Source organism: Calypte anna, chromosome 2 (assembly GCF_003957555.1).
Source record: "Calypte anna isolate BGI_N300 chromosome 2, bCalAnn1_v1.p, whole genome shotgun sequence".
In the NCBI taxonomy this organism is placed as follows: domain Eukaryota; kingdom Metazoa; phylum Chordata; class Aves; order Apodiformes; family Trochilidae; genus Calypte; species Calypte anna.
In genome coordinates this window covers 44,853,355-44,880,188 of record NC_044245.1, presented here as the reverse complement: position 1 = coordinate 44,880,188, position 26,834 = coordinate 44,853,355, and the positions used below count along the sequence as shown (strand labels likewise).

The 26,834-nt window shown below is 38.3% G+C and overlaps 1 protein-coding gene across 3 annotated transcripts in view; it reads right to left on the bottom strand.

Annotated features, from left to right (window-relative positions):
• Positions 1-26,834, bottom strand: part of TPK1 (thiamin pyrophosphokinase 1) — a 298,088-nt gene that overhangs the window by 58,278 nt on the left and 212,976 nt on the right. For all 3 annotated transcript variants that reach the window (XM_030446013.1, XM_030446014.1, XM_030446015.1), the window contains one exon: positions 7,155-7,266. In XM_030446013.1, coding sequence (XP_030301873.1) covers positions 7,155-7,266 — 112 coding nt within the window. The remainder of the gene's footprint in view (positions 1-7,154; positions 7,267-26,834) is intronic.

Below are 26,834 nucleotides of genomic sequence, written 5' to 3'. Positions count from 1 at the left end.
CTCCAGAACTTCATTAACAGTAAGGAAAAATCCACCTCTTCCTTTCCATAAACATCTTGAGGCAAAAACTGGAAGAGAGCAGAGGAGCCCCCTCAGATTCAATGTGCTCAGTGTTTACAAAGCGTGCCACAAATGAGGAACTGAGTCACTGTAGAGGCAACAGCCAGAAATGTTTGCCATTAAGGTACAGAAATAGATCCCTTTAGAGGACATAATTTCCCTCAGTGACATGTTTTTGGGGAAATCAATCACACGCACCAGTGTGTGGTAAAAAATTAAACAGGACTCACAGGTCCATAAAGAAATTAGAAAGGAGGAGTCCACTCTTAACAGTAACACCAACCTACTTGAACAGTCCCTCAAAAATCTAAATAATACACTTGTTCATTTACTGAGTTACCACAGACAAACACATCCCATTTTTTAACTCTGGGAGACTCTAGCCAGACATGATTGATTTGTGTTTCTACTGGTCCTTGCCCTTTTGTAGTTCTGCAGAAACGCTGTGAACTGGTAATAACTCACCGCCTGCCTCAGAGAGTTTTCTTGGTTTTGAAAATCTCTCAGTAGTATGACATTTACATTTATTAAGCTTGATTCCAGACATTTAAATATGAAAACAATTGAAGTATATTTGCAAAGGCTATGACAAACAAGCATTTGTACTCTGGCCAATTTTTCACTGACTTCCATTCAAGCACACCATTATGTTTCAGCTTTGCCTCTGCCATTGTCTGAATGAGATTATTTCCCAGTATCCATAGGGGCAGGTTGTCTGATGAGAATGCTTTTAGGGTTAACTGTCTTTAGTATAAACTTTCTTGGACAAATTCTGTCCCTGCACTCACCAAAGAAAATTCAGAGCCACTGCTGAAATCCACAGAATTACTTTAGACCACTACAAGTCTAAATGGTAGCTTTCTGCAGATCTTCATCTTCCCCAGACAAGTACTTCATCATTACAACCCTTATCCTCCAGCAACAGCAGGTTGCTTGATTTTCATGTGACTTTAGTATTCTCTCCAGTCTACTTCCCCAGAGATGTGAGGATTATTTGCACCAAAGCTGGGCTGAAACAGAGCATCTCCAAGTTATGTTTCCAATACCAGAGGGAGAGACTTGAAGTAGCATAGGGGATGCAATAAAATGAACAGCATTTTGTTGTCTCTTGACAACTCTCTCAACTTTTATATTGAAACTGAAATTTTCAGATTGGAAATAGATGATTTCTAAGGTGCCTTCCAATCCTAGCCATTATATGATACTGTGAAGTTTCCACAGTTGCAATGTGCCATGGCAATGTAGCTGGACATAAATGTCTCCAGTTTACTTCAGGATGGTATTATTTAGGTTGTGTATCCTCTCTCTGAACAGCTGTGCTGGAGAAATGAGTCAGACTTTTTAATTCTACTCCTTTCTGGCAATTACTGTCTATTACTGGTGTTTTGAAGGGTCATATAAACACACCCTATGTCCCATTAGAGACATCCATCCAGCTGGGCTAACCCTACAACTGGAAGTGCTTTGAGCTAGTTCAGAATGAAGATACTCACATGAATCTTAGTATAATTGGAGTCCTAAAGCAGTAATGTTGCCTCAATGGTGTGATCTGGAAAAGCATATCTGTTTATTACCTTAAAAGGGATATTCCAAAAAAAAAAAAAACAAAAAAAAACCCATCAGGATGTGCTACCTTGCTAAAGAGCTGGTACCAAATCTACACTCACTCACACCCAGTTCCAAATATTTACATAAATATGTGGAAATGAACTGAACACGTGACCTCAAATCCCCATGTCAAGCCCCTTCACAAAGTTTGGCTGAGTTGTCAAATTGCTGTTCAGGAAAAATGGAAGTATGGTTTTAGAGGCCCAGCACAACAGAGCTCTACGTTCATCACTCCTTTAATGTACACCAAAGAGTTTTTTTTTGTTCAAAATAATTTTACGCAATGGTAAGCAATGTCCTCATTGTTGCTTTCAGTGACTTGCAGTAAACCAGTGGGATGCCAGGCTGCCCCCATCAGAACATCTACTTTATTGGAAAAGTATTTCAGCAGGCCTTGCCTCAAAATAAATGATGCAACCCTGGAGGGCAGACAGCAGCACCTCTGTGGTCTAGCAGAAGGTGAAAACCAACCAAAGCTTTGGGAGCAAAACCAAAACTTTTCTCACCCTGCCCTATCCAGGGTCTTAGAGCTATGATGAATAGGAGAAAAAAATACACCACTGAAACTCTGAAGGTAGATTCCAGTTGATGAACTGGGAATCTTCTACCAGTGAGGAACATGAGAAGGGAGGGAAGAAGAGGAAAGCAGAGGAAAGGGGAATCCAACTGTGAAACTCTTTACTCCTGGGAGTGCTGCTTAGTTTTCCTCAGCCAGAGTGAACTAGGACATAAATGCACTATATAAACTACTTCAGTTCTGAAACAGGTTACAGAGTGCTTAACCAAATACCTTAACTAGGACACAGATAGCTGTCAGCTGATTTACAGCCTTTCCCAGAACAGCCCTTCACCCTCTGACTTTATTTTATGGAGTTACTAATTTTCTTTCATCTTTAAGACTCTAAATTCTCCTAAAACATAAAACTTCTGCTTCTGTAAACTTTTTGTGCCATTCACAACACATCAACAAAATTCCAGTGAAGTAAACCAGTAAAAAATACAGTACAGGCATTTCAATTTTACTAACACTGCAAACAGCGTCAAAAACATTTTGAGATCCAGTTTGTCTGCCTGTGAAGTTAGTAGTCAGTGGATGCTCTGTTGCTACAGTTTGAGAAAGGTCTCATTTCTGTTGTATTGCCATTGCCTTTTGAAGTAAAATGACAGTGGCATTCTTTTGAATGGTATTGTTTTACTGCCTAAAGAAGCAAATTTGCATGAAAATTATCTGGAAAGTACAATCTCATCCAGACACAGTTGATATACATATGCCAGCATTTTCAGTACAGGTATGACATTCAGCATACCAAAGGCCATTGGGATGAAGAGTAAATTAGTTGGCAAGATTATTTTCAACAGGAATTTTCCAGAAGAAGAACCACTTCACAGAAAACCTACCATTACCCTCCATCCTCTTTTTTGATGAGCAGTGCAGTTGATTTCTACCTTTATACTTATTTACTTATTTTCATGAAAACACCACTGAGGATCTAATGAAGAATGTTGGGTAATTCTGGTGTTATTGGATTTTTTGTTATTTATTTATTAGACATGAGAGCTGTTATCAGAAAGCAATCAGGTGAGTCAAATCAAATAAAGCATTATTGGATTCTTGTGTTGTACCACAGATTTTAATAGAGAAAGGATATGTATACCTTTGGGAGTAGAAACAGTATGTTTATAATATGTTTTGAATGTGTGCTACACAATACACAAGGACATGCAGTAGTAGGTATGGAAAAAAATATATTCTCTACAATCACTTTTTCACTTTCTTCTCCAAGTTCTTTCACCCATAAGATGAGAACTAAAATAAATGAAAGTTCTTTTTGTGCCAAGTGTTAGCAAGTAACTAAATAAGATAAGTATGCATAAAAGCATGCAGGCAAGTTACATCCTTACACAGAAACACAAAAAATTACTTCTGCCATATTAAAAATATAATTAAGATGTCATTCTTTCCTTGCTGGCAGACAAATTTCAGATTTATGAGTTTCAGCCATTAAAATGAGACCTTTGGTAGCCTAATCCCAACCCCTGTACAGTTTTTGTCTTAGGTATTTAGCCTGTCTTTTTCTATTCACAAGCTATGAAGTCTCATGACAGCACCTGTAGACTAGACGCAGATAATATTTGACTGTTCCTTGAAGGTTTTACAAATTTTAATCAGAGTAATCTAGATATGCTCAAACAGAAATCATAGAAATCAGTGTTAAATATTAAAAGCCTTGATGCAAAGCCAGGTCTTTCTTGTACTGCAGTGTTATATGAATTTTGAGTTGCTGGAAATTATTGTTTGCAAAAAATAAGGGCTCCTCTCTCACCTAGTGCATCATGTTTGACTGTTCAGACAAAACTGAAATTCTGGAATTAGTTTGCTGTCTGGATATGTAAAACAACTATTTTAAGGACTCAAAAATCACTTTAAAAATCAAACTTCTTAGGTCATATTCAATTAATCATAGAATCATAGAATGCTCAGGCTGGAAAAGACCTTCAAGATCATTGAGTTCAGCCTTGTCCTAACCCTATTACCCTATTCCCAATGACCCACCACAAAACTATGTCCCCAAGCACTACATCCAGATGATTTTTAAACACATTCAGGGATGGAGACTCAATCATCTCTCTGGGGAGCCCGTTCCAGTGCTTATCAATCCTTTCTCTAAACAAGTTTCTCCTGATATCCAATGTAAATCTCCCCTGGTGCAACTTGAAGCCATTTGTCCTTGTCTTGTCATCTCTCACCAGTGAGAGGAGACCAGCCCCAGGCTCACTACAACCTCCTTCCAGGTATTTGTAAAGAGTGATAAGGTCTCCCCCCAGCCTCCTTTTTCCCCAGACTAAACAGCCCCAACGACCTCAGTCCCTCTTCATAGGGGATGTTTTCCAAGCCCTTCACCAGCTTTGTTGCCCTTCTTTGAATTGCTCCAAGCCCTCAATGTCATTTTTGTACTGAGGTGCCCAAACCTGAACAGAGTCCTCGAGGTGGGGCCTTTGGGCCCTGCCATCAAGCCAGTGTTTCACCCTGCAGAGTATATGCCCATCCAAGCCTTGGGCATCCAGCTTTTCCATGAAGATGTTACAGGGGGACAGTGTCAAAGGCTTTACTAAAGTCCATGTAGACTACATCAACAGCCTTTCCCTCATCCACTAAAATCACCTTGGCACAGAATGAGACCAGGTTTGTCAGGCAGGATCTGCCTTCCATGAGCCCATGCTGACTGCGCCTGATTGCCTGGTTGACCTTTAACTGATCTATGATAGCTCCAGAGATTATCCATTCCACAACCTTCCTTGGCACCAAGGTGAGACTGGCAGGTCCATAGTTACTAGGATCCTCTTTCTGGCCTTTCCTGAAGATGGGTGTCACATTTGCCAGTCTGCATCCCTGGTTAGCCAGGACTTCTGAAATACGATGGAGAGAGGGCTTGGCAATGACATCTGCCAACTCTCTTAGCACTCTATGCTGTAAACCATACAGCCTCATCAACTTGTGAGTGTCTAGCTTATGAAGCAGGTCCCTAACCATTTCCTTATGGATTACATAGGGACTAACCTGCTCCCCATCTCTGTGTTCTATCCTAAGGGACTGTGTGCCCAGGGAACAGCTAGTTCTGCTATTAAAGACTGATGCAAAGAAATTATTAAGTACCTCAGCCTTTTCTTGATCCTTGGTCACTGTGTTTCACTCTGTATCTGATTCTCCCTAGCTCTCCACTTGTTGATATATTTATAGAAACATTTATGTAATATTTTTCCCCACATTGGCCAAGTTTAGTTCCAGTTGGGCCTTGGACCTTCTAATTTTCCCTCTACACATCTTCACTGTATCTTTGTAATCCTCGTAAGTTCCCTGTCCTCTCTTCCAAAGACCATAAACTTTCTTTTTGTTTCTGAGTTCCAGCCAAAGCTCTCTCTTCAGCCAGGCCAGTCTCTTTCCTTGTCGACTCGTCTTCCATGACTTGGGGATGGTCAGCTCCTGTACATCTAAAAAAATCTTCTTGCAGTATGCCCAGGAAGGCTGGGCATACTCCTACATCCTTCAGACTTCCTCCCAAGGGATTCTCTCAACCATGGTCTGGAAAAGATCAAACTCTGTTCTCCTGAAGTCCAAGCTGGCAGTTCTAGAGACTGCCCTTCTAGCTTCACTAAAAATCAAAAGCTTCATCATACCACAAACTGGAGAAAAAGTCCTTTTTTGTTGTTTGCCTCAACAAATTAATTTCTTTCATGATTTACATATGATTTACACCTCACCCTGAAGGGTAGGATTTTTACAGAGAAATGAATAGTCCCTTACTCCAACAGGACACAGAACTCGCTGCACAACACAGATGAGCAGATAAAGCTTCAGCACCTTAACTTGTCATTTGTAGGTATCAGCACAAATAGAGATATTTGACTCTTTTTCAAATAAAGAGAACATCCAGTTTAAAAGGATGGAAGTATCACTAGCCAGACAGCTCTTCACCTGATAAGTCTCTCATGTCCTAAAATTAACACCATATTTATATCTTTTGTGATTAGTGAGCTACCATGCCTACCACTTCCTCAACTACATATTCTCAAATCCTCAGTAGAACAAGACACTCCCTAAACTTTTTCTTCCCTAAACCAGCACACCTTCTGCTGCTGGCACAGTGGGTCAACCTCAGATTCATTATTACCCCACAAATGCACTGCACTGTGAGAACCACATGACCTTTCTACATGGGATGGCTCTAAAGTCTGGCCATGTAAATCAGACTACAAGACCAGAGCAGTCTCAACTACTGCTTTGCAGCAGACTCAACTGCTTCGCTTCCCTTAAGTTCTAATAAGTCTTTATCTAAAATATCCTGTTATTTTCCTGAGTAATTGCATCCTGAATGACTCAGTGTGGGAGGATAGGGCAGGAGGATGAACATTGTTTCAATTTTGTTTAAGAAAACTCCTTTCTTCACAGATAAATGTCCCTGCTGTAGATCAAATGCACCTTTTCCCAGTTTAAAATAAGAAAAAAACCTATTTTTTCAGAGTTGACAAACAGATAATATACAGGAAGGAGTTCAGGGAAGTGAAGTAGCTTTAATAATCTGTATCACATTATTATTTGTCTGTTGTAACTTTATGGCTTATAACCAGGAGTACAGGCACTTGCAGCTTCTCCTCCCTGGAGGGCAATGTATCAAGATGGTAATGTATCATGACCTCAACAAATGTTCTATTTAAACAGCACAATAACTCCCAAATGGAAAACACATTTCTGCCTGTGATATCTCAGGTTTAAATATATTTTTCTTTTTTTTCTTTGTTTTTTGCTTTGTTTTTGGTTGGGGTTTTTTTTTGTTGTTGTTGTTTTAATAATTTCTAGGAAAAAATGGCTTGGCAGAGATTCAGTGCCATGCTCCACCTTCAAACACAGAATGTCCTTCAGCACTGGTGCAAAGATGCAGTTAGGATAACATCAAATGCATTCATTGTCCCAGAGACATCTGACTTACTGAGGTTCCATTTGAGGCCCGTCGTGGTCACACTCTCACACGTGTTTCCGATAGGGATGAGGCCACACCAGGAGCCTTCCAGTCCTGTATCCACACGCAGCTTGTGCTTGCCCTGAAAAACAGAAGGGTCTCTGGAGTTAGTGCTTGCCAGGGACCCAAATGGTATTTACCAACAGACCTTTTGAATAGAACAAGAAGTATTTAGATGGAGGCATGTCCAGAAGGTTCCCCAAAGGCTCAGGAATATTCAGCTGAAGGAATTCAGACTATTGATGCTTACAGATTATTCTGTAATGTACTCTGTACATGCGTCTAGTTTCCAGACCCCAGAGCTTTCAAAAAGTTAGTTGCTGGGCTTTTCTAAGCAGAACCTGGCTTTACTCCTTTCTCCCTAGTATTTTTTTGAAGAAGCATTTCTGTTAAAGCTAGGGTCCTTATTCTTGTGAAATGAAGGCATCTTGACTCATTTATTCATTTTCTTCCTCATTTAAACAGCCATGTTTCACTTCCTAAACAGAGCTAGTCAAAGCACCACTGCAATTCCTTTATTATTTTGACAACATTGCTAAAATGTCTTGTACTTCTCAGGCATGTACTCTTCCCAGAAGGAAGAATGCAGGCAAAAACTTCACCAGGTGCTAGAGAAATTAACCAGAATACTTAGAGTAACACACTGAAACTAAGTAAGAACAACCAAGTGAAATTAAAACACATTTTTTGTGCATCTAAGATGATCTTTTAACTATCAAGTTCATGGGATGTAGGAGAAGAAGTAGCTACTAATGATGATGGATTTGTAACTAAGATCTTACTACTTAGAGACCCTGTATGAACATGTTGCCAAGTATCAGCATATGAACAGTTGCACAGATGAGTAGATACTTTTACAAAATGGAAAAAAACACCCAAATGTGAGAGTTCTGGCATGACTGCTGTTCTAAGAAACTGTTTAATAAAGTGTTTGTAAAAAGTAATTACAAGAAAACAGCAAATGAAACCAGTAGTAACTTCAGTGGACAAATCATCCTCTTGTCTCCTCTGCAAAGGGGATCTATTTTTTTCAATCACATGTGGGCTTCATCTGGGGGAGAATTCAGATTCTTTGAAACAGACACTTCTTTGGAGCTTTATTTCATTCTCTTACAGATATACTGGCAGGTTAAACGCTTGAGTATGTCTTTTACACACAAATTCTTCATCACTATATAAGTCAGATATGCCTATTTATTAACCTACCAAAATAAAAAAAACCCCAAACTCTCTGTAACCTGATGTGCATTCAGTGAGTACTTCCTTATGTAAGAAACCAAGGTTTACAGTAAAAGAAAAAAACCCCCAAAACAGTGAAATCATAAAACTCAGGTAAATGTCCAAAGCAGAAAACACGTTTTTCTCACAAATTTTATTTTGGGAATGTATTTAAGCTTTTTCTTGTGTCCTGTCCTCTTAGTCCAACTGCCCGTGTAAATAGAAAGTCACTACTTAGAAAGTCAAAACTGGAGACAAAGTATCTTGTTGCTGAGATGTTGATGTCTGAGGCATTCGACAGGTTCTCCTGTTAATGCCAAATGCATTATGAAGAAAAGACTTCAATACATGTCATGCTCTCAGGAAACAAATGAGCCTTGGAAAAGCTGTCAATTAGGGAGTATCAGATTGCATAGCTTAAGCCTATTTGATTGTTTACAGAGCAACAAGAAAACCAATCCAATATCATCCATCTTCTCAGGGCATCCAGCTTCATGTGGTGACGATCCATGTAGCTCTTAGTGGCTGTGAATGCTTGCCTAGCAAATTCAGGGCTGTAACAAATTCAAGCTTGATAGCCTTTTAGCTATGCAATATGCCATGCTACTTCTCTCTTGCAGTACAAAGGGAGGAGGGAAGGGAGAGGAGAGGTACAAATACAAGCTTTCTCATTATGTGACAGCAGATATTGTCTATAATGAAGCTGATGTTGAAAGAGAGAACAGAGGGATGGACTTGAGGAGATAAGCAAACTCACTACATGCCTCATTTAGTAAAGAAATATGAAAAAGAGAAGAAAAAGTAAGTATCCTGACAGAGAACCTGATTAAGTCTTGTATTCTTAAATACTGTGTCTACCTACTGTTAGGTTTGCTCTTCCTATTTTATGACATTCTGGCACATCTTGCAGAGAGCAATTCAATTCAATAGAAATTTATGCAGAAAGCTGTCTTTCTGTGCTCATGAAATAAAATTTTAAAACACAAGATTCCATTACCTCACCAATATCCAGGATTTTAGCAGGAGTCTTTCAATGTCTGATACTTTCCTAAAATCCCAGTTTACACATAAAAGGGGTTATGTGACAATCTTGACTTTCTTCTTTAAAAGGACATTTTCTAGCCCTCAACTGTTATGAGAAATTTCAAACTAGGAGCCCAAAGGGATAAATCCAAGGCAGCAAGTAAATACGAAATAATTATTTTCTAAAAAACCTCTGAACTGTTTAGCCAAACTCCTGGCTTAGGGATTGGTTCACTGATACTACACAAGACAGTTTTAAAGACTTTTCTTTGAACTCTGGGGACACTCAGGACAGAAAAGGGAAATGATCCTTGGGAAAACTAACAAGCAAAAAACCCCAAATAATCCACTCTTTTTTTTGTCAAAAAAGATTAGTCAGCCAATGCATTTGTAGAGCAAGGCTTTAAATTCAAAGCACTGTGGGTCTGCCATGAGGTAAATCACATGCTCAAACTTATCTTCAACTTTTCAAGCACAGATCTTTAAACCAATCAAGATGGAACTGATATTTGCAGGAAGAAGGAAGGATCAGAACTTGTAATTTGCAAATACAAGTAAGAATTTGTTCTATTTAAGTCACTGTGATTAAAGGAACAATTATATATTGAGACAAAATATGGAACTCTTTTCGGTTTCTGCAGAACTCAAAGTTCTGAAATTAGGATTAAAAGGAAACCAAAGTTTGACTAAATAAATCCCTCCTTCTAAAGTTTTTTTTGCCTCTGAAGGAGGTAATTCAGATATTTTCACATTTAACTTAACAAATATTACCATGTTTGAGTGATACTGGTGGTAAGATAATGGCAAGTAATACAGCTTCATTGATTTTTATCTTATTAAGTCAGTTTTGAAAAACATTGATCAATCTTCAGCATTGATTTTTTTTCTCCTTCATTTTGTCCCTGATGCTGGGAAACAAGATCAATTTCTAAGTCCAGCAATAACAAGAAAATGTCAGAAGATATTTTTAAGAATGCTTCATCCATATAGGTTAAATTTTTCCTAATTCTAATGTGTTATAAGAAAGCATTTAAGCAGTAGTGGTTAAATCTATACCTGCTACAACACTGGTTTTGCTTAGGAAAGATCTAAAGATATGGCTGTACTCTGTCACATCTCTTAACTCAAATAGACGTCTGATTGCTAGAAAATAATACACCTAACCCTATCCAAGTTTGTAAGAAGCTAAAATCCTTAGTAAAAAATTGCAAGCTGAAAATTATAGGAGTGGTATCAAGATAAAATCTGATAGCTCAGATACCCAAAAAATACTTCATAAAAGTATAGAAAATTACTTCTCCAAGTACTTTCAAGACCAAAGTGAATATAAATATAAACATATACTTTAAAATAGATATAAAGTGACAAAATGTTATGAAAGAGAGAGAGAATGGGGACTAATCTTCATTACTGCATTCTGAAGTGGAAGGAGGGAAACCAGTGTGAAAGGTAACCAGGAAGGACAAGGAATGAGTTACAGGATTTAGAAGACAAAGAACCCTTATTTGAATTTTCAGGTTGCCCTGATAATTTCTCCAGTATAAATAAAACTACTGAGTAACTTAACTCCTAGAAATTGCTGATTTTCTAAACAGTATACTTTCACCTGTACTTTCTGTGAGATCTGGGAATACAGAGAAACAGGTTTTCTTGGGGTCTGGCCATCTGCTCTGATACCTCCTACACGAGCTGCACCTTGTTTTCCATAATTTAAAAAAAAAAAAAACAACTTTTTATACCACCTTTATTTCAATAATTACTCCATAGATGGCAGCACACACTTGAAAACACCAACAGCAGCAGCAGCAAAAAAACAAACAACCAAAAAACCAAAAACCAGATGTCATAGCATTACGCAGGGAAAAGGCAAAAGCCACAGCCTGTTTTAACACATAATCATTTTGGTGAAGAAAATGGTATATAGATAAAAGACTTGAGGAGTGGGTGGAAATCAACACTATCACCAAAGACAGCAGCATAGAGGAGGAGGAAAGAAAGGATGAAGCTAAGCTGAGAACATTTATGCTAAAATAAAATATCATGATCTGCAATAAAGTAAAAACAAAGTTCCAGAAATATTTCTACTAATTATTTGTTATCCAAGGGTTGGCTTGGAAAAAAAAAAAAAAAAAGAAGCTTTTAGGCTGACATTCTGAGTATGATAAAAGCAGACATTTTTTTTTTTTTAAAGGATGTATTTAAGAATAGCTATTTTGTTATAAACCTAAAATATCATCGATTTTCTTTTCAAACAAATTTACATAATGCCAAGTTGATACCACATGAATGCTATTCACAGAATGTTATTTGAGCCAACCAGGCTTTTTCTTGCGGTTGAAAATTAAAGTTTCCACAATTCTAGTGAAAAGCTTAAAGCTCTTGTATATCTTACCAATGACTCCTTAATCATTATGGAAAAGAAGCTAACAAATATATTGTTCTCCAGTATTAAAAATGTTGGACCCTTACTGATCCTTACTATCAAATGTTAGTAGTGCTTCTGTACTGAAATAGATGGACTTCAGTATTTCAGTTACTTGCAAAACAGATCCACCCCAAGCCTGCCCTTCAAAAGCAGCACTTCATAAAATGACAACTCTTAATGAAGAAAATCCTAGGCAGTAGAGAGAGAATAAATTAATATCATTATTAGACAAAATCAATGAACACATCTTCTTCAAACTCATTTATGACAAAGTTCTAGAAAGATATCCCTGTGGATGTAAAGAGCACTAAAACAAAAATGCTTACTGTACCCTGAGTTTATATGTTCAAGTGGTTGCTACTGTATATCTAATGCACAAATTATTCAAAAAGTGAAAATGATAGCATAGTTTCACACATTTGCACATGTTTCTTTCTATACACCTAGAAAACCCTCATGAGAGTACATTTTTAGGAAGGATATCGAGGTCCTGGAGCAGGTCCAAAGGAGGGCAACCAGGCTGGTGAAAGGACTCGAGCACAGACCCTATGAGGAGAGGCTGAGGGAGCTGGGGCTGTTCAGCCTGGAGAAGAGGAGGCTCAGGGGAGACCTCATCACTCTCTACAACTCCCTGAAAGGAGGCTGTAGCCAGGGGGGGGTTGGTCTCTTTTGCCAGACAACTTTCAACAAGACAAGAGGGCACGGTCTTAAGTTGTGCCAGGGGAAGTTTAGGTTAGATATTAGAAAGAATTTCTTTACGGAGAGAGTGATCAGGCATTGGAATGGGCTGCCCAGGGAAGTAGTGGATTCTCCATCCCTGGAGATATTTAAAAAGAGACTGGATGTGGCACTCAGTGCCATGGTCTGGTAACTGCAGCGGTGGTTCAAGGGTTGGACTTGATGATCTCTGAGGTCCCTTCCAACCCAGCCAATTCTATGATTCTATGATTTCTCATGTAGTATTGCTGACATGTAGCACTGGATGACATGCACAGTAGGTGCATCCCTTGTTTGCCCACCACCTGTTGCAGAATGAGCAAGTGAAACACCTCTCTGTCTTCTACAGTCGAGACTATCTGACTGACAAGACAACAGCAACTGTAGGCACAAAAATTGAACAACTGTATTTCCCTTCAGAGTTAAAAGTACCAGCAGTGTAGACACTGCTTTCATGTACACAAAATGAAGTGATGAAAACACATTATGAAGCAAATACAACACTTACATCAAAAGGGAGTTTGGGTAGATAAATATTTTGTAGATATATATTAAAGATCAAAAAATGCTTTAAGTACTAATTCTTGGTCTCTGAATACTTCCCTATAGAAAAATTCAATCTTTTGAAACTTCCCCTTGCAAACAGAATTCCACAACTACTTCTTCAGTCTACCATAAATCAATGCAAAACATGCCACAAATGCAGTGTGAACCTACAATAATCAATAAGTGGCTGGTTCTTCTCTACATTCAAGAATGCCTTACGCTGTCCCAGGGTGATATTTTATCCTTCAGCTTGTGCATTTGATACTCTATAGTCAGCAGGCCCATCATTATAGGTTTAATTATCATTTTTAGTGATGCGTTAAAAAAATCAGAACCATTTTCTTTAAATCATTTATGATACTACAGAGTGTAATAGATTTCAGATAAGAGAGAAAAGTAGACAAGCTGCTGAAGATTTCATACTGCCTGTATAATTATTACACAATGATGCAGTTAAATTGTCCATCTATAGGGTTCTCTACTAAGGGCACTAATATTCTATAATTCCTAAGTGATGAAAATTGCAGCATAATTTCATAATACATTTAGTGTCACTGCTTATTCTTTTTTCTGCATATCTACAGCGGAAGAGTCCAGAGGATCTCTTCTACCTAGGCTACATTCTCTTATTTTCCTTGGTATTGGAGAAGCATTTGAGCTAACTAAATTTAAAAGATATTGTTAACCTACCTTGTGGAAAAAAATTATTTCCTCTGTGTAACACTGACTTAGTAAATATGGCTGGAGGGCACTTTTATACTATGTAAGAAGACATGAATTTTTAATGTGAATATATAGCACTAGGTCCTTTTTGGTTTGTTCTTTGAATGTGCTTAGAGTCTCTTACTACACAAGAAAGAAGCATGGTTACCTTAATGTGTATCAGTGTTCACTAGCATATGTTTTTTAACAATATTTGATATCTTTTTTCCTCTGATTTAGTTGTTCTCTATGCTTCTTGCTTTCCTTTCTCTGTTACAGCTTATATGTCTTCCCTTTAGCACAGCTCTTCACAGTCCATCCTGTGAAAGGATCACATCATATTTAGTGGAAAGAGATAAACCGACCAATTTTTCCTTTCATCAAGCCCATCTGAATCTTGGCTGACTATTATAGCAGGTGCCTTTGAGAATTCCCCCAAGATTCAAAGCTGTTTATCTGTTCTCAGAAGTCTTCCCAGACATACTGGCAAATCCCTGTACCTCTCTCTCCTATTCCAAAAATCGCACTTGGAACTGTTCTCTATTAAATCAGTAAGAAGAATGATCAACAGGCTGATGGTCAACATCTTACAGTTTCTTGTGCTCTTCAATCTACATCCATGTGCTGCTCTTGTTTTTTTCTGTGTCACAAGATGCAGCAAATCATGAGCCCCCAGATTCTCTTATATACCACCATTCTTCCAGAAGAACTGGCTTTATATCTGGGGTCTTCATGATAGGATTGAGGGGTTCATAAATGCCTGGTCTCCCAGCACAAACAAGCTGATGGACAGAATTCTTTGCATTAAGCACAGGAATCTCACAAATGCTACTTTCTTCTTTTCAATCCTGTCTGTCAATGTGACAGACTTCTAAATAAGAAAGAGGCTTCAAGTAGTGAAGAATGAACTTCAGAGACAACATTCAGCACCCTTTCTTCTTCATCTCTGTTACAGGAAGGAATAATTTGTTGTTACTATAAAGATATTAATTGACCGAGGATAAGAAACCTGTCTATTTTCAGAAGACAGGGAAATGGTTTCTGCTTTAAAATAGCAGGCTTTGAAGAAGTGTTATGTCCCAGATCTTGTGCTAGCAATGACTGATGGCTTCTCTGTGAACTGTGAAATTCAGAGATCTCTTTTCTCAGATCAAGGAAAAAAATAATTAAAGAAACTTCAAACATTTATTTCTTATCCTTATTTTCCCATCTTCTCCCCATTATATTGTATAGATAAGTACTCAGTTGGAGATTACAGTCCACACAAAAATCCATTCTTTTCTTGGAGCATGTCATAGGGAAACAGGGTAGTATACTACCCCAAGCTCTATTTTCCTTTTCTATGAATCACTCTCAGAGAGGGGTGTGAACTTTATGTGCAACAGTCTTTTTGGATATACAACAGCTATAATGGATATAGCTTCAGTATACTTGTACTTCAGTGGGAACTGCACCCATGTCATCAGTGTCATCAGTGACAGATGTGGTCATCAAATAAAGAGTAGCATTCACAATCACCCTAAAATAATTCAAAGTAGGCCAACCTGAGTCCTAAATTTTTGACAGTGATTTCTTACCACAAATAAATACAGTCAGTCTAGCATTCTGTCACAACACTTTGAACCTCTGAAGCCTGAGTGCATTTTTTCAGCACCTCATTTGTCATCACAGTTATAATTCTGAGGGAGCACCCCAAGAGAACTATATTGGCATATGTAAAATATGACTGAAAGGTTGAAGAAATTGTATTGGGCAGCAGACAATAAAAGAACAAAATCCCTATGTTGCACTTACCCTCTGCCATCCTTAGACCTATGGGGCAGGCCTCATATGTCCCACAAATGAGTATTCAAAAATTATCAACATGCTGATAGCATGTTCATCCATAACATGACATGCTTGAGTTCAAAATTTTTCATGTTATGAGAAAAAAGGGTCAACAGAATTGCTATCTTGGATTTCAAGAGAGAAAACTAATCTGCTCAGGGAGCTACTTAGCAGTGTCCCTCAGATATCTGCTTTTGAATTGTATGAGTGCTGGGCAGTTTTGAAGAAACACCTAAATATATATATGATTTTCTTTTTCTTCCCCCCCTCACCCCTCCCCATCATTACTGTTTCATTAAAGCTGTGTAGTTTAGTTTCCAAAGCATTAGTGTCTCTCCCTTATTCTCTCTCCTTTCTCTATCAGGGAGAGGAGGGGGATTAATACAGAGCATCTGTCATTCACTTAATTGCCAGCCCAGCAATTACAACAATCAACAATGGTTTATAGAATCAGGTGTATTGCTCTTGAATACTATAATTCCTTCCTCTCCAATCTTCTATTGAAGCTTAAAGCAGGATATCCAGCTACACCTCTCTGGTGGAAAGAATACACACAATTTCCTTGCTGCTTCTGCTCCATGAAGTGAGATGCCTTTGGGCTAATACTAGAAGAGAACTGCATTCAAGCCATTTAAGACTTCAAAATGAAAACCCTGCTGCCTGCATCAAGACATTACCAGCAAGAAGGCAGTGGAAGTTTGCAGACAAGGAGAGCTTTACTGCTACTAGAAAATACATTATCTTCCAAGAAATCCCTAAGGATGTACATGGTACAGAAAGGTATTTGAAGTTGCATTTTTGTCTGGTTTTCAAATAACTAGGTAGTGTCCCAGGAACAAGGCAGGAAGAAAAGGTGGCTGTCAAATTTCCCACAGTAGACACAGTATCCTCTCGAAATTACATCTCTGCATTTCCTAGTGCTGATTTTGGATCCTCAGATCCCATACACTCATCTCAATTTAAATTATAAATTATGATGAATGAAATGTAATAAATGCAGGTATATGAGTTTTCTCAGCTTTACCCTATGCTTATGAACATTTTAGCCAAATTTCATAGGAGAATATATGGAATGAGACAGCCATCTTCATTATATAAAAACAATAAAGTGTGGGTGTCAGTGAATATATCTTTCTTTGCAATTATCCTCATCTTCTCCATCTACTTGAGGGAAAAAAGTTTTACCTTGAATAGTAAGACAGTCTCCTTATATCTAATGACAATTTTTCTTCTTTTTTAAATATATGCACGTGCACACTCTCCTCACCCCTCAAAAATGAGCCATGGATTTATTTTCATCACTTCTTAGCAAGCTGAAGTGCTTCAGCTTCCTAATACATCAACCTTGTACGTGCAGCTGCTGGTGCTGAAGATCTCCTTCCTGCAGCTGCTCCTTGGGCTGTGCCTCTGTTTCCCCCAGGTCAGCATCAGCATCTTGGAGTGAGTGCCCATCAGTTCCCTGCAGCCAGCAGCTGACTTTCCCCCAGTGCTTCTCTCTCCTCCACCAGATTTCCTGGGGAGGTGACAGTGAACATACAGATTACATGGCTCCTGGCTTGGGGTGTAGGGGAGTCAGCATTAGTACAAAGAAGGTTTGGGTGTTTTGTGATTTCTTTTAAGAAGGTACTGAATGCCTTCATGGTCTTATCCCCCAACCTGGAAACTCTTAAACACTAAATACAGGTGAAGAGAGAACAGGAGAGGAACTTAAATCCCGAACTTAAAACAGATAGCAAATGCTTCAATAGGAAGCTCTTACCTACATGTATCCCTGAATCACAGAGTGGTTTGGGTTGGAAGGGACCCTAAAAGATGATCTAGTCCAACTTCCTGCCTTCAGCAGGGACATCTTTCACTACACCAGGTTGTATGAAGCCCTTCCCAACCTTCCCTGACTCTGAGCACATCCAGGGATGGGGCAACCATAACTTCCCTGGGTAACCTTGATCTCCCTTTAAATAAAACAAAACACAAAATGAAACCAAAACCTAAACCAGAAATGATTTTATGAGTACTGCATTAAAAAAAGCTCTGAGAAATAGCAGAAAATTGTTAATTACTCATAAGTTTCTTATGACTAACCATTTCAGAAGAGTAATTTGAAAATTTTTAAAACAGTATGGCAACCTTCCGTCACCAGTATCTCTGAAAGAAACCTAATATTTAAACACCCTATTTAGGACTTGGAAACAGGCAGCAATAAATACTGACAACTTGAAATAAGCAGCCCACATGCAACACTCACACACATAAGATTTGCAGAGTGACCTTTTCCAGCATCAAGGCAAGCAGAGATTACTACTCTACAGTGTTTCTCACAAATGAGAAGCTCAGGATATGATGCTCTTTTGAAAGATTTTTCTATATAGGTCTCCATCCCTTTCCTTGTCTCCAACAGCTCTGTTCTATTCAGTCAAGACTTACAAATTTGCTTCTTAATTAATATTACCCAAGACAAACTGTAGAGAGCCTACAATGGTTCACTGGAAGGATGAAGTAATTTCAACCTCCAGATAAAAAAAAAATCAACAACTTTCATGGCTGTTTTTTAAGGAGGTACTGGTTCATGGCCTGCTGCTGACTATATTACACCATAGTGAGAATTGGAGACACAAACCAGCAGGCGAACCTTTCTAGGGGCACAGCACTCCGATGTCAAAGAGGTGTTCTCACCAAGGTGCACAGTCAGTGCTCCCATTTTGCTGCCTTCAGACTCAGCCAGCCTCATTGGGTGCTTCTGCTCCAGACTCAGCTGACCTCCTCCTTTGGCTGCTCCAGAGGGAGCTGAGCGTGTGTTGGGAAGCTCCCCTTTTATTGGCCCCCCCAATCCTGCTCATGTGCAGCTGAGGCAAACCCTAACTGGGCGGGGGTGGAGGCTTAACACAGGTGGGCTTAACACAAGCTCACGCCTCCCACCTCGTAATTAGCACCTGAGTGCCTCAAACATGGGGCTGTGTACACATGCTCAGGCCATTCCTCTACACACTCTGCTACACAAACCCACCATTAGGAATCCTTTGCACTGCAGTGCTCAAGAGGACCTCAAACTCCCGTCACAGGCCCACCTCTGACTCTGCACAAACACAGCAAAAATGCTTTTTCTTGTTTTTCTTTAGTTTGTTTTTTTTTGGTTTGGTTTTTCGTTTTTGTTTTTATAAGATATATTAAAACCCTACAACAGGGATGTGTGACAGGTAGGTGACAATCACCATAGCAGTTTACAGCCTTCAATGGATGTCTCTTGAAACAGTTGTTAACAGCCAGCAATACCCAGGTGGCCCTTTAGGAGGGCTTAACATACAATTAGTTGCATATGTTCTGGCTACAGGGCCAAGCATGGTGGGAGGCTGAAAGGAGACAAACAGCTCACTGTATTAACAGAATCTCTGGAGACTGATCAACCATTTCTTCTGTGGTTTTTTGGAGGTTTTTAGAAACTTTTCGAACTTTGGTCAAGAGTATGTTTGTTAGCTAATATAGCAAAGAAACACAAAACACATCAGATTTTAAAAATGCCCTTAAGAGAGAAAAATGCTGTTTTAAAATATAATTCACCTTGACTATTGGAAGAAAATAATATGGTCTTCATTATCAGACAATAAAACACTTCAGATTTCTTTTGGAAGAGAATGGCAAAACACACCCCTCTAACCTAGTATCATTCTAATGAAACATCCACAATAACATTGATTACAATAACAAGGATTCAATTTATAGGTTTTATTTTAAATAGTCACAACATCCTCGCTAGCTATTTGAAAAGCACTTGCTTAGATAATTAGTGTGTACCTAGAGTAGCTGAAATGCACCCAGAGGTTTCACATGGTCACTTAATGGAAGAATATTTAAGTAATAAGGAAGGTAAGTTCCTTTGGTTATGCTTCAGCATAGCAGACACCAAAAAATGCTGGCTAATTTGTTTTTTCATTCAGCTAGTGCTGTAGACTTCTATATATTCTACAATATATTACTAATCTAAATCACTATTGATGTTTGAGACTAATTTAGAAAGTCTATCTTGTTAAGGCCCCCAAATTGTGTAATTTCAGCTAATTAATATGAGAGGTTAATGTCTCAGTATTTTTGTCAAATTAATTTCATCAGAAGTTAAATGGGAGATTACATATAAAATTAAATACGTTATTAATAATTTTGTCTGTGTTTGGACAATAAAATAGTATATGCTTGTCTTAGCTCCAAGATAGAATTTCTTGGAAAATAATTATTTGTGACTACATTCAAATGTGAACAACTTATACATGATTCTTGGCCACCACCTCTGCTTCAGACCAAAGGATTTTAATTTTTCTTTTTGGGATACAAGAAAGAAAAACATACAGGTCCACCTTCTAAATTTGCACAGCCTGTTTTCCCTTTTTTCTCCTTCTCTCCTTCCTTTACTTAAGATAGTTTCAGGCCAGCATTTTACCAGCCTCAAGGACCCCATAAATTCTGGATATGAGTGTTTTCTGTTAGCTTCCAGAAAACATTACTTCTGGTGAAAGTGAGTCATCAATGTCTTAACACTGGTGGTTGGTGAGGAAACGATTTAATCTATTCTTTTGCTCTCAGTCACCATCCTAGTATTGCCCACAGGCCTTGAGAATGCCAAGAAGATGTCAAAAACCTTTGGGTTTTAATTTTCTGTCATTCAAATCCTTCCATTTTGGTAAAGACACTGTAAAAGCCCATCAAAATGGGCTGTTTAACTGCATCAGGATTTCCATTGTCATATCTGGGCCTTAAGTGCCATGCTAAAATTTAAGTAAAATCCATAGATCTTAAATTTTAGATAAGTTATCTTTTAGTGATCAAACTGGAGATGCAGTTGTTTCCCCCACCTGCTTCACATCTGTCTACCTGGAAGATTGCATTTAGATTTCAAGTAGAAAAAAAGGAGAGAATGAAGGATTAAGATCTCTAAATTTCTCTCAATTGCAAATGCAAACATAGCTACATATCAGAAGTGTCACATTTGACTGTGTTAAATGAGAGAACTGAAAGCAAAATTTTATTGGGGCATCAAGTTTTTGAAGCAGCAGAATTTTATCAAACTGGACAGAAACTTCTGGCAAATAAAAATTATAAAGCTATTAAGATTTAAATAAGAATGATAAGGAAAGCTGACAGGTGCTAAGGAGAATTCAGGTCAGACAAAGACATCTGTCAGGGACACCAGCAACTTAAAGGTAACTTTGAATCTGGTAGTAAAGGACAAATCGAAAAATTAGAGTTCAAATGAAGGAGATGCAAACTTAAATTGCAGAAGTAATTTCCATAGGAGCAAAAATATCCACCCAGAGGTGATGAGGAATTTAATTAAAGTATGCTTATATATAAAATACAGGAAAACTTAAAGGTCATAAAGTTGCAAAACAGAAACATACATATTAGTATGCTTTACTCTTCACAGTTCATAGTGTGTTTACAGTAACGTTTTATTTCAAACCATGGAGGGTGGGGTTTTTTTTGTTTAATTCTGGTTTTGAAAACAAACAAACAAAAAACCATGGACTGTCTCCACATTTTGTGCTTTGATCCACAGTAAGGTGGAGCACACATAGCAAATTCCTTCTGGGCAGGGCAAACCTTCTGGAAGATGCTTTCCAGAAGATCATGTAAAGCACTCTACCCACTAGTGGGCATTCACAGAATAACAAACCCAGACTAGGGCAAGTTTGAAACAAATCACCCTGAAATGTGTGCAGTGTAGACACCACCCACTACGAGATGTTCCAGTCCTAAGAACCTCCTTCTACTGGTCTGCACTATTTGTTAATGTAGACACAGAGACTGGAGATGCATGAGGTCTAAGAAAAAATTGATAATAGAGGGCCTCCACAGGAAGTGGCAAATGATTACATTCAGCAAGACTTTGGAAAGCTAATTCTTGATGTCTTGAAACTATTTAGGTGATGTCCTTTGCAACAATTTGTAAATGCCATACAGTGGCACAATTTAGTCTACAATTACAGTGGTTTATCTTGGCACGTTCTACAGAAAACTGGCAGGCAACAAAACATCTGCTCAGGATAAATTATTCTTAAGTAGTTAGTTTGGGACTGCTACAATGTAAGGGAAAGCTGAACAGCTGTAAAGATTTTACTTTTTAACTTTAAAAAAAAGAAAATTGGCTCAGAGGATGCCAGATAAAATTCCAGATCCAAAGAGTTTGATTCTGGTGATACAGGAGGACCTGTCACTCCAGCAAGGAGGGCAGATGCTTTGGAGGAGTTGTTGGTTAAGGAACCTGCTGAGGGTATTAGAAAATATAGGTCTGCCATCAACAAAGAAGATTAAGACTAAACACTTCACAACTAGATGCAGCAGTCAAACTCCATATCAAATTCCTTAAGTGTTTGGGTTTTAATGTTAAATTACATAGAAGGTTGGTTTAAGAAGACTGACTTTTATACTGACTGCTGTTTACAGGCTTCTAGAAGAAGGAATCACAGGTGCACAGCCCCAAATTGATTGCTGCTGCTTTGATCTGCTGACTCTGCAGTACACAAGACAAGAAGTTAGTCCTAACTTCTTTCCAGGAACCCTACACCAGGTTTAAGGGGCAACTGCAACAAAGCTGCTACCTTCCCTTCAGCTCCCAAAACTGAAATGTAACCTACTCAATGTGAAATTTATATAATGCAACATTTTGTGACCTGCTTTCAAGTTAATATACACAATTCACACATTCTCCTCTATTTGATCTGTTCTTACCCTCTTTATGTAAACTTCTTTCTTGCTATAAAACAAGGTTAAAAAAAATTTAAATTTCCTGGCATAGAAAAAAGATTAAGAGTGGCATACTGTTGGATCTGCAATTTTCCACTGTATGAGTTGGGCTGCTCTCAAAACTACTACTAAAGTTGGGCATAGCTCCTAGGACACACTGAAAGAAATAACCATTATAATCATATGCACAAATGTGTATATGGATCTAAATAATAAAACTACTACTGTTTTACACAGAATCACACTTTAACTAAAGATATAAAACCTAATCAGATCAAAGAATAAATAAACAAATAGCTTATTGTTTACTAAATCTCTCCCTTTCCCTTTAGTCCTGAATAATAACCATGCATGTTTCTTCATTTCATACATGCTACTGACTTGTTTTGCTCTAGAAAGAAACATATTTTTCTCTTAGGAAATGGTTAAATCCATGTGTCAGGGAAGACAAATTCAGATAGAGAATAATCTGAATGCAAAGCTAAATCCAAGCTTTCTGAAAACTTTAATGCTAAAATACAGAATTTAGGTTTTCTACTACTGCATGATACTGCAAAATGTGACTCTTTACAGAAATCTGTTCTCAGATCAGCACAGGAGAAATATCTGTGGAAGATATATACAGTTCTAGAGTAAATGAATATAACATGAATATAACAATATAACAGAAACAGAGTGTGAAAATGTTACAGATTCTTGTGCACAAAAATAAAACCTGTATCTGTCTTACTGCTTCTATACAGCCACTTTGCCTATTTGCTAGATGTATGAATATTCCTTTAATTTTTTTAACCATCTGCAGCTGCTGAAACGGAAAGATCTGTATTACACAGATTGTCCACTAATTTCCTGAGATGATGGACTGTCTTCAGTCTAGAAGTCACAACAGACAGCTCTGTTTCTGACAGTCCATGGACATCTGATAATTTCAGCTATAAACTTAGTGGTAGTTCTGTTTTGCAAAGGGATTAATTTTTCATAAGTCTTTTCTCAATGTCAGAATTACTAGCTTCTTCATTGCTTATGCCCTTTTTCATCTGCTATTTTTGCAGCTATCATCTGTGTAATCTTGAAATTTTCCTTCACAATGTGTAATTGGTAGGCAGTTTTTATCAGAGCAACTAATAATTTTCTGAAAGAATTTTATAAATGTACTTCTTTATCCTGGAAAACAAAGACCTAACAAAACTTAAACTTGAGTTATTACCTCTAACCTAGAGTTACTGCAGCTACATCCAAAAGAAATGTGTCAGTAGTTAAAGTTTTATGCTCAAAGTAGCAAGCTTGCTTAGAGGATACTGCATCTTAAACTACTAGCAGGTAGAAGTTAAAAATGACATTGTGTTTCCTGACATCTTCAGCTGAGGTAGCCTTAAATCCACTCAAACTTTCAAAGTTTTGTATTATTAAGCACTTTGGGCCACAGCTTTGATGCCTATGCTTCTTTCTTTTTTGTACTTGTGCACTTTGTGTCAGTAGACATAATGTGTATAGATAAGATTTAAGTATTTTCAGACTTCATATATTTCATTTGCATGTTCAATGAAATGTCTAGGCAGTCAAAACTTGTTTGTTTTTAAAACCAGAAGAATCAGAAAGAGCTTCAAGTAAACATTTGCCTGTCATATATCACAGAATCACAGAACTGTCGCAGTTGGAAAAGACCTCTAAGATCACCATGTCCAACTGTCAACATTTTCCCTGAATGAAATACATATATCAGTATCTGTATCACTGAGCACATACTGAAGTACCTCATCTACATGGTTTTGAAATGCTTCCAGGGATGGTGACTCTGCCACCTTCCTGGTCAGCCTGTTCCAGTGCCTAAGTACTCTCTCAGTAAAGTCTTCCTAATACATAGTCTGAATGTCCCCTTGTGCAACTTCAGGCCATTTCCTCTGGTCCTGCCATTGTTCACTTGAGAGAAGAGCCCAGCACCCACCTCCCTGCAGCCTCATTTCAGGTAGCTGTAGAGAGCAATGAGGTCTCCTCTCAGCATCCTCTTTGCCAGACTAAACATTCCCAGTTCCCTCAACCCCTACGCAGAGGGCTTCTTCTCCAGACCCTTCATCAGCTTGGTTGCCCTTCTCTGAAATCGCTCCAGCAACTCAGTGTCCTTGGGGACCAGAACTGAGCTCAGAACTCGAGGTGTGGCCTCACCACTGCCGAGTACAGGGGCACCATCTTTTCCCTTCTCCTGCTGGCCACACTATTCCTGATACAAGATATTCTTATGAGCTACTCCAACTATCACTGAAAGTAATGCAAGTCTACGAGTCAGTTTATATATAAAACCTCTGGACAACTAGTAATGTTTGTGTATGCAAGCAATCATGCATTACATACATTTTCTGCCCCTGCCCAAAAGACAAAGTGTTTTGTGAATAATTACCCTCTTTTCCTGTACTCCAATATCAGAGATAAATACATCTAGAGCCATGTATTACTTGAAATTATATTGCATTTTTGCTGAATCTCTTACCTACCTCTCCACAGTGAATGCAGGTATGACCTGCATTCCTGTGTATGTTGTTTATTAGCATACATCTCTATAACCCATTGAATTTTAATTTTTTTAAAAAATGGATTCTACAGTTTTGAACATTGAACAGCCCATTCTATAAATTGGGTGTAGTTAAACCTGGGAAGGACAATCTCCCAAAAACCAAGGGTGAATACTTCTAGCTCACTTTTTCTATATTATGGGTTCAATCTTCATTTTTGTCTATACGCAGAGAAGGACAAGTGGTAAGTAGTACACTATGCACGCAAATGCTGTTAATTTGCAGTTTTAAACATCCAGAGATATCTAGAATGTGATTTTAGATTCTTATGGAATGTAAAGCCCTTAAGCCTCTGACTGTGTGACAGATCCCTACACATCCATGTATCTATAATCTCATTCATACCATGCACATTTTTATATAGTACTCTGTTGATGGTAAAGAAAAAAATTGTTGAAAGATAAACGCTAACATGTTCTAAGTTAAAGATAAGCTGCTATGCTGTGTAAGAAAAGGAAATTCTGGTTACATCTTGAGCTGACTGACTGTCCATTGAAACTTAATCTGACCACAGATGTGAGCTTTACAGTAAACAAACGTATATCAGGGATACGTAGTGTGAAGTACAGAAGGATAATACATTTCCTAAATCAGGCCACTAACTGATCCCACCTACACAGCTGAGAGATGAAAACCTGTTTGCTGTAGGCACTTATTCATTCAGCAAGGGAGAAACAAGGGTCCATTTCTTTTGCTTCCATAACAAAGGCTTAAGACTTCTATTAAAAAAATGGTTGACTGTAAGACTAAGAAGCCGGACAGAGGCAGAGCTCACCATGGGGATTTATTAAAGATAAGCACAATTTTAAAGTACTTTCTGCTTCATAGGCAAACAGAATCTTTACACTCCATCTCAAGAATTTCTTCTTCCCTGCTGCCTTCATAATATCATGCAAAAACATTTCAAGATATTTCCAAAAATGCATAATCTCTTTACACTGCCATCTGCAGATCCAGAACAAAATGAACAAATCTGTTCTCTGTGAATCAAAGATCGCATGTTTCAGTGACTAGATTGTACACAGTAAATGCCCATTACCAGCTAGCTGATAGTATTTAATTTTCACCATCTCCCAGAAAACCTCATAGTGGTTTCTGCAAATTACTGGCATATAGTCAGTCTCCATTTGTGGGAACAGTACTGCAGTACTGCATGTAATTATGCGGCACAACTAAAACCCAGGAGGCTACAGGCCAAATCTTAGTTTCACTGCATGGCAATGTTTTGCCATAAATTTCAGTGACTGGAAGAATTATTTTTTTTTTTTTTTTACTTCCACAAATCCTGACAATCATGGATTTGAATCACTACTGAAGTACATTGCAGAGGCTTTTGCAGAGGCTTCTGCTGCAAACTCAGGACTTGAAAAGAGGATGAGGAAATCAATCAATGCATCCTAGATCCTTAAAAGGCATTTATAATTCTACTTCTGGCAGTCCCTCTCTACCCTTAAAGAGAGTTGCTCATTGGTTTTAATTTAAAACACAAATTTCAACCCCCCTTGGAAAACTCTCACAGGGAACCCTGTATAAATAAGACAGTCAGCTGGTAAGCATGACAGGTATGTGGGGTAACCCGTTCTACCTGTTCCTGCTTTCAGATTAGCTTTTATTAACCAGAGGCAGAGAAAGGCACCACAGGATGCTTTTCCTGTGGCTGTCTAAAGATCAGCTTCACAATACCTGTCTGATGGGGAGAGTTCCTTCACCTGCTGGAAAATGAGAAAGAAAAAACCCAAACCTACTCTGAGGCAGCCTGAATGACTCTATTCATATTCATATTCAAACAACATTATTGGTAATTGCCTCTGCATGCCTGCATGCCCTAAGCACACTTCCCCTGATGAACCCAATACTTCCATGCAGCACATGGGTCTATTCAGTTTTTCTCCC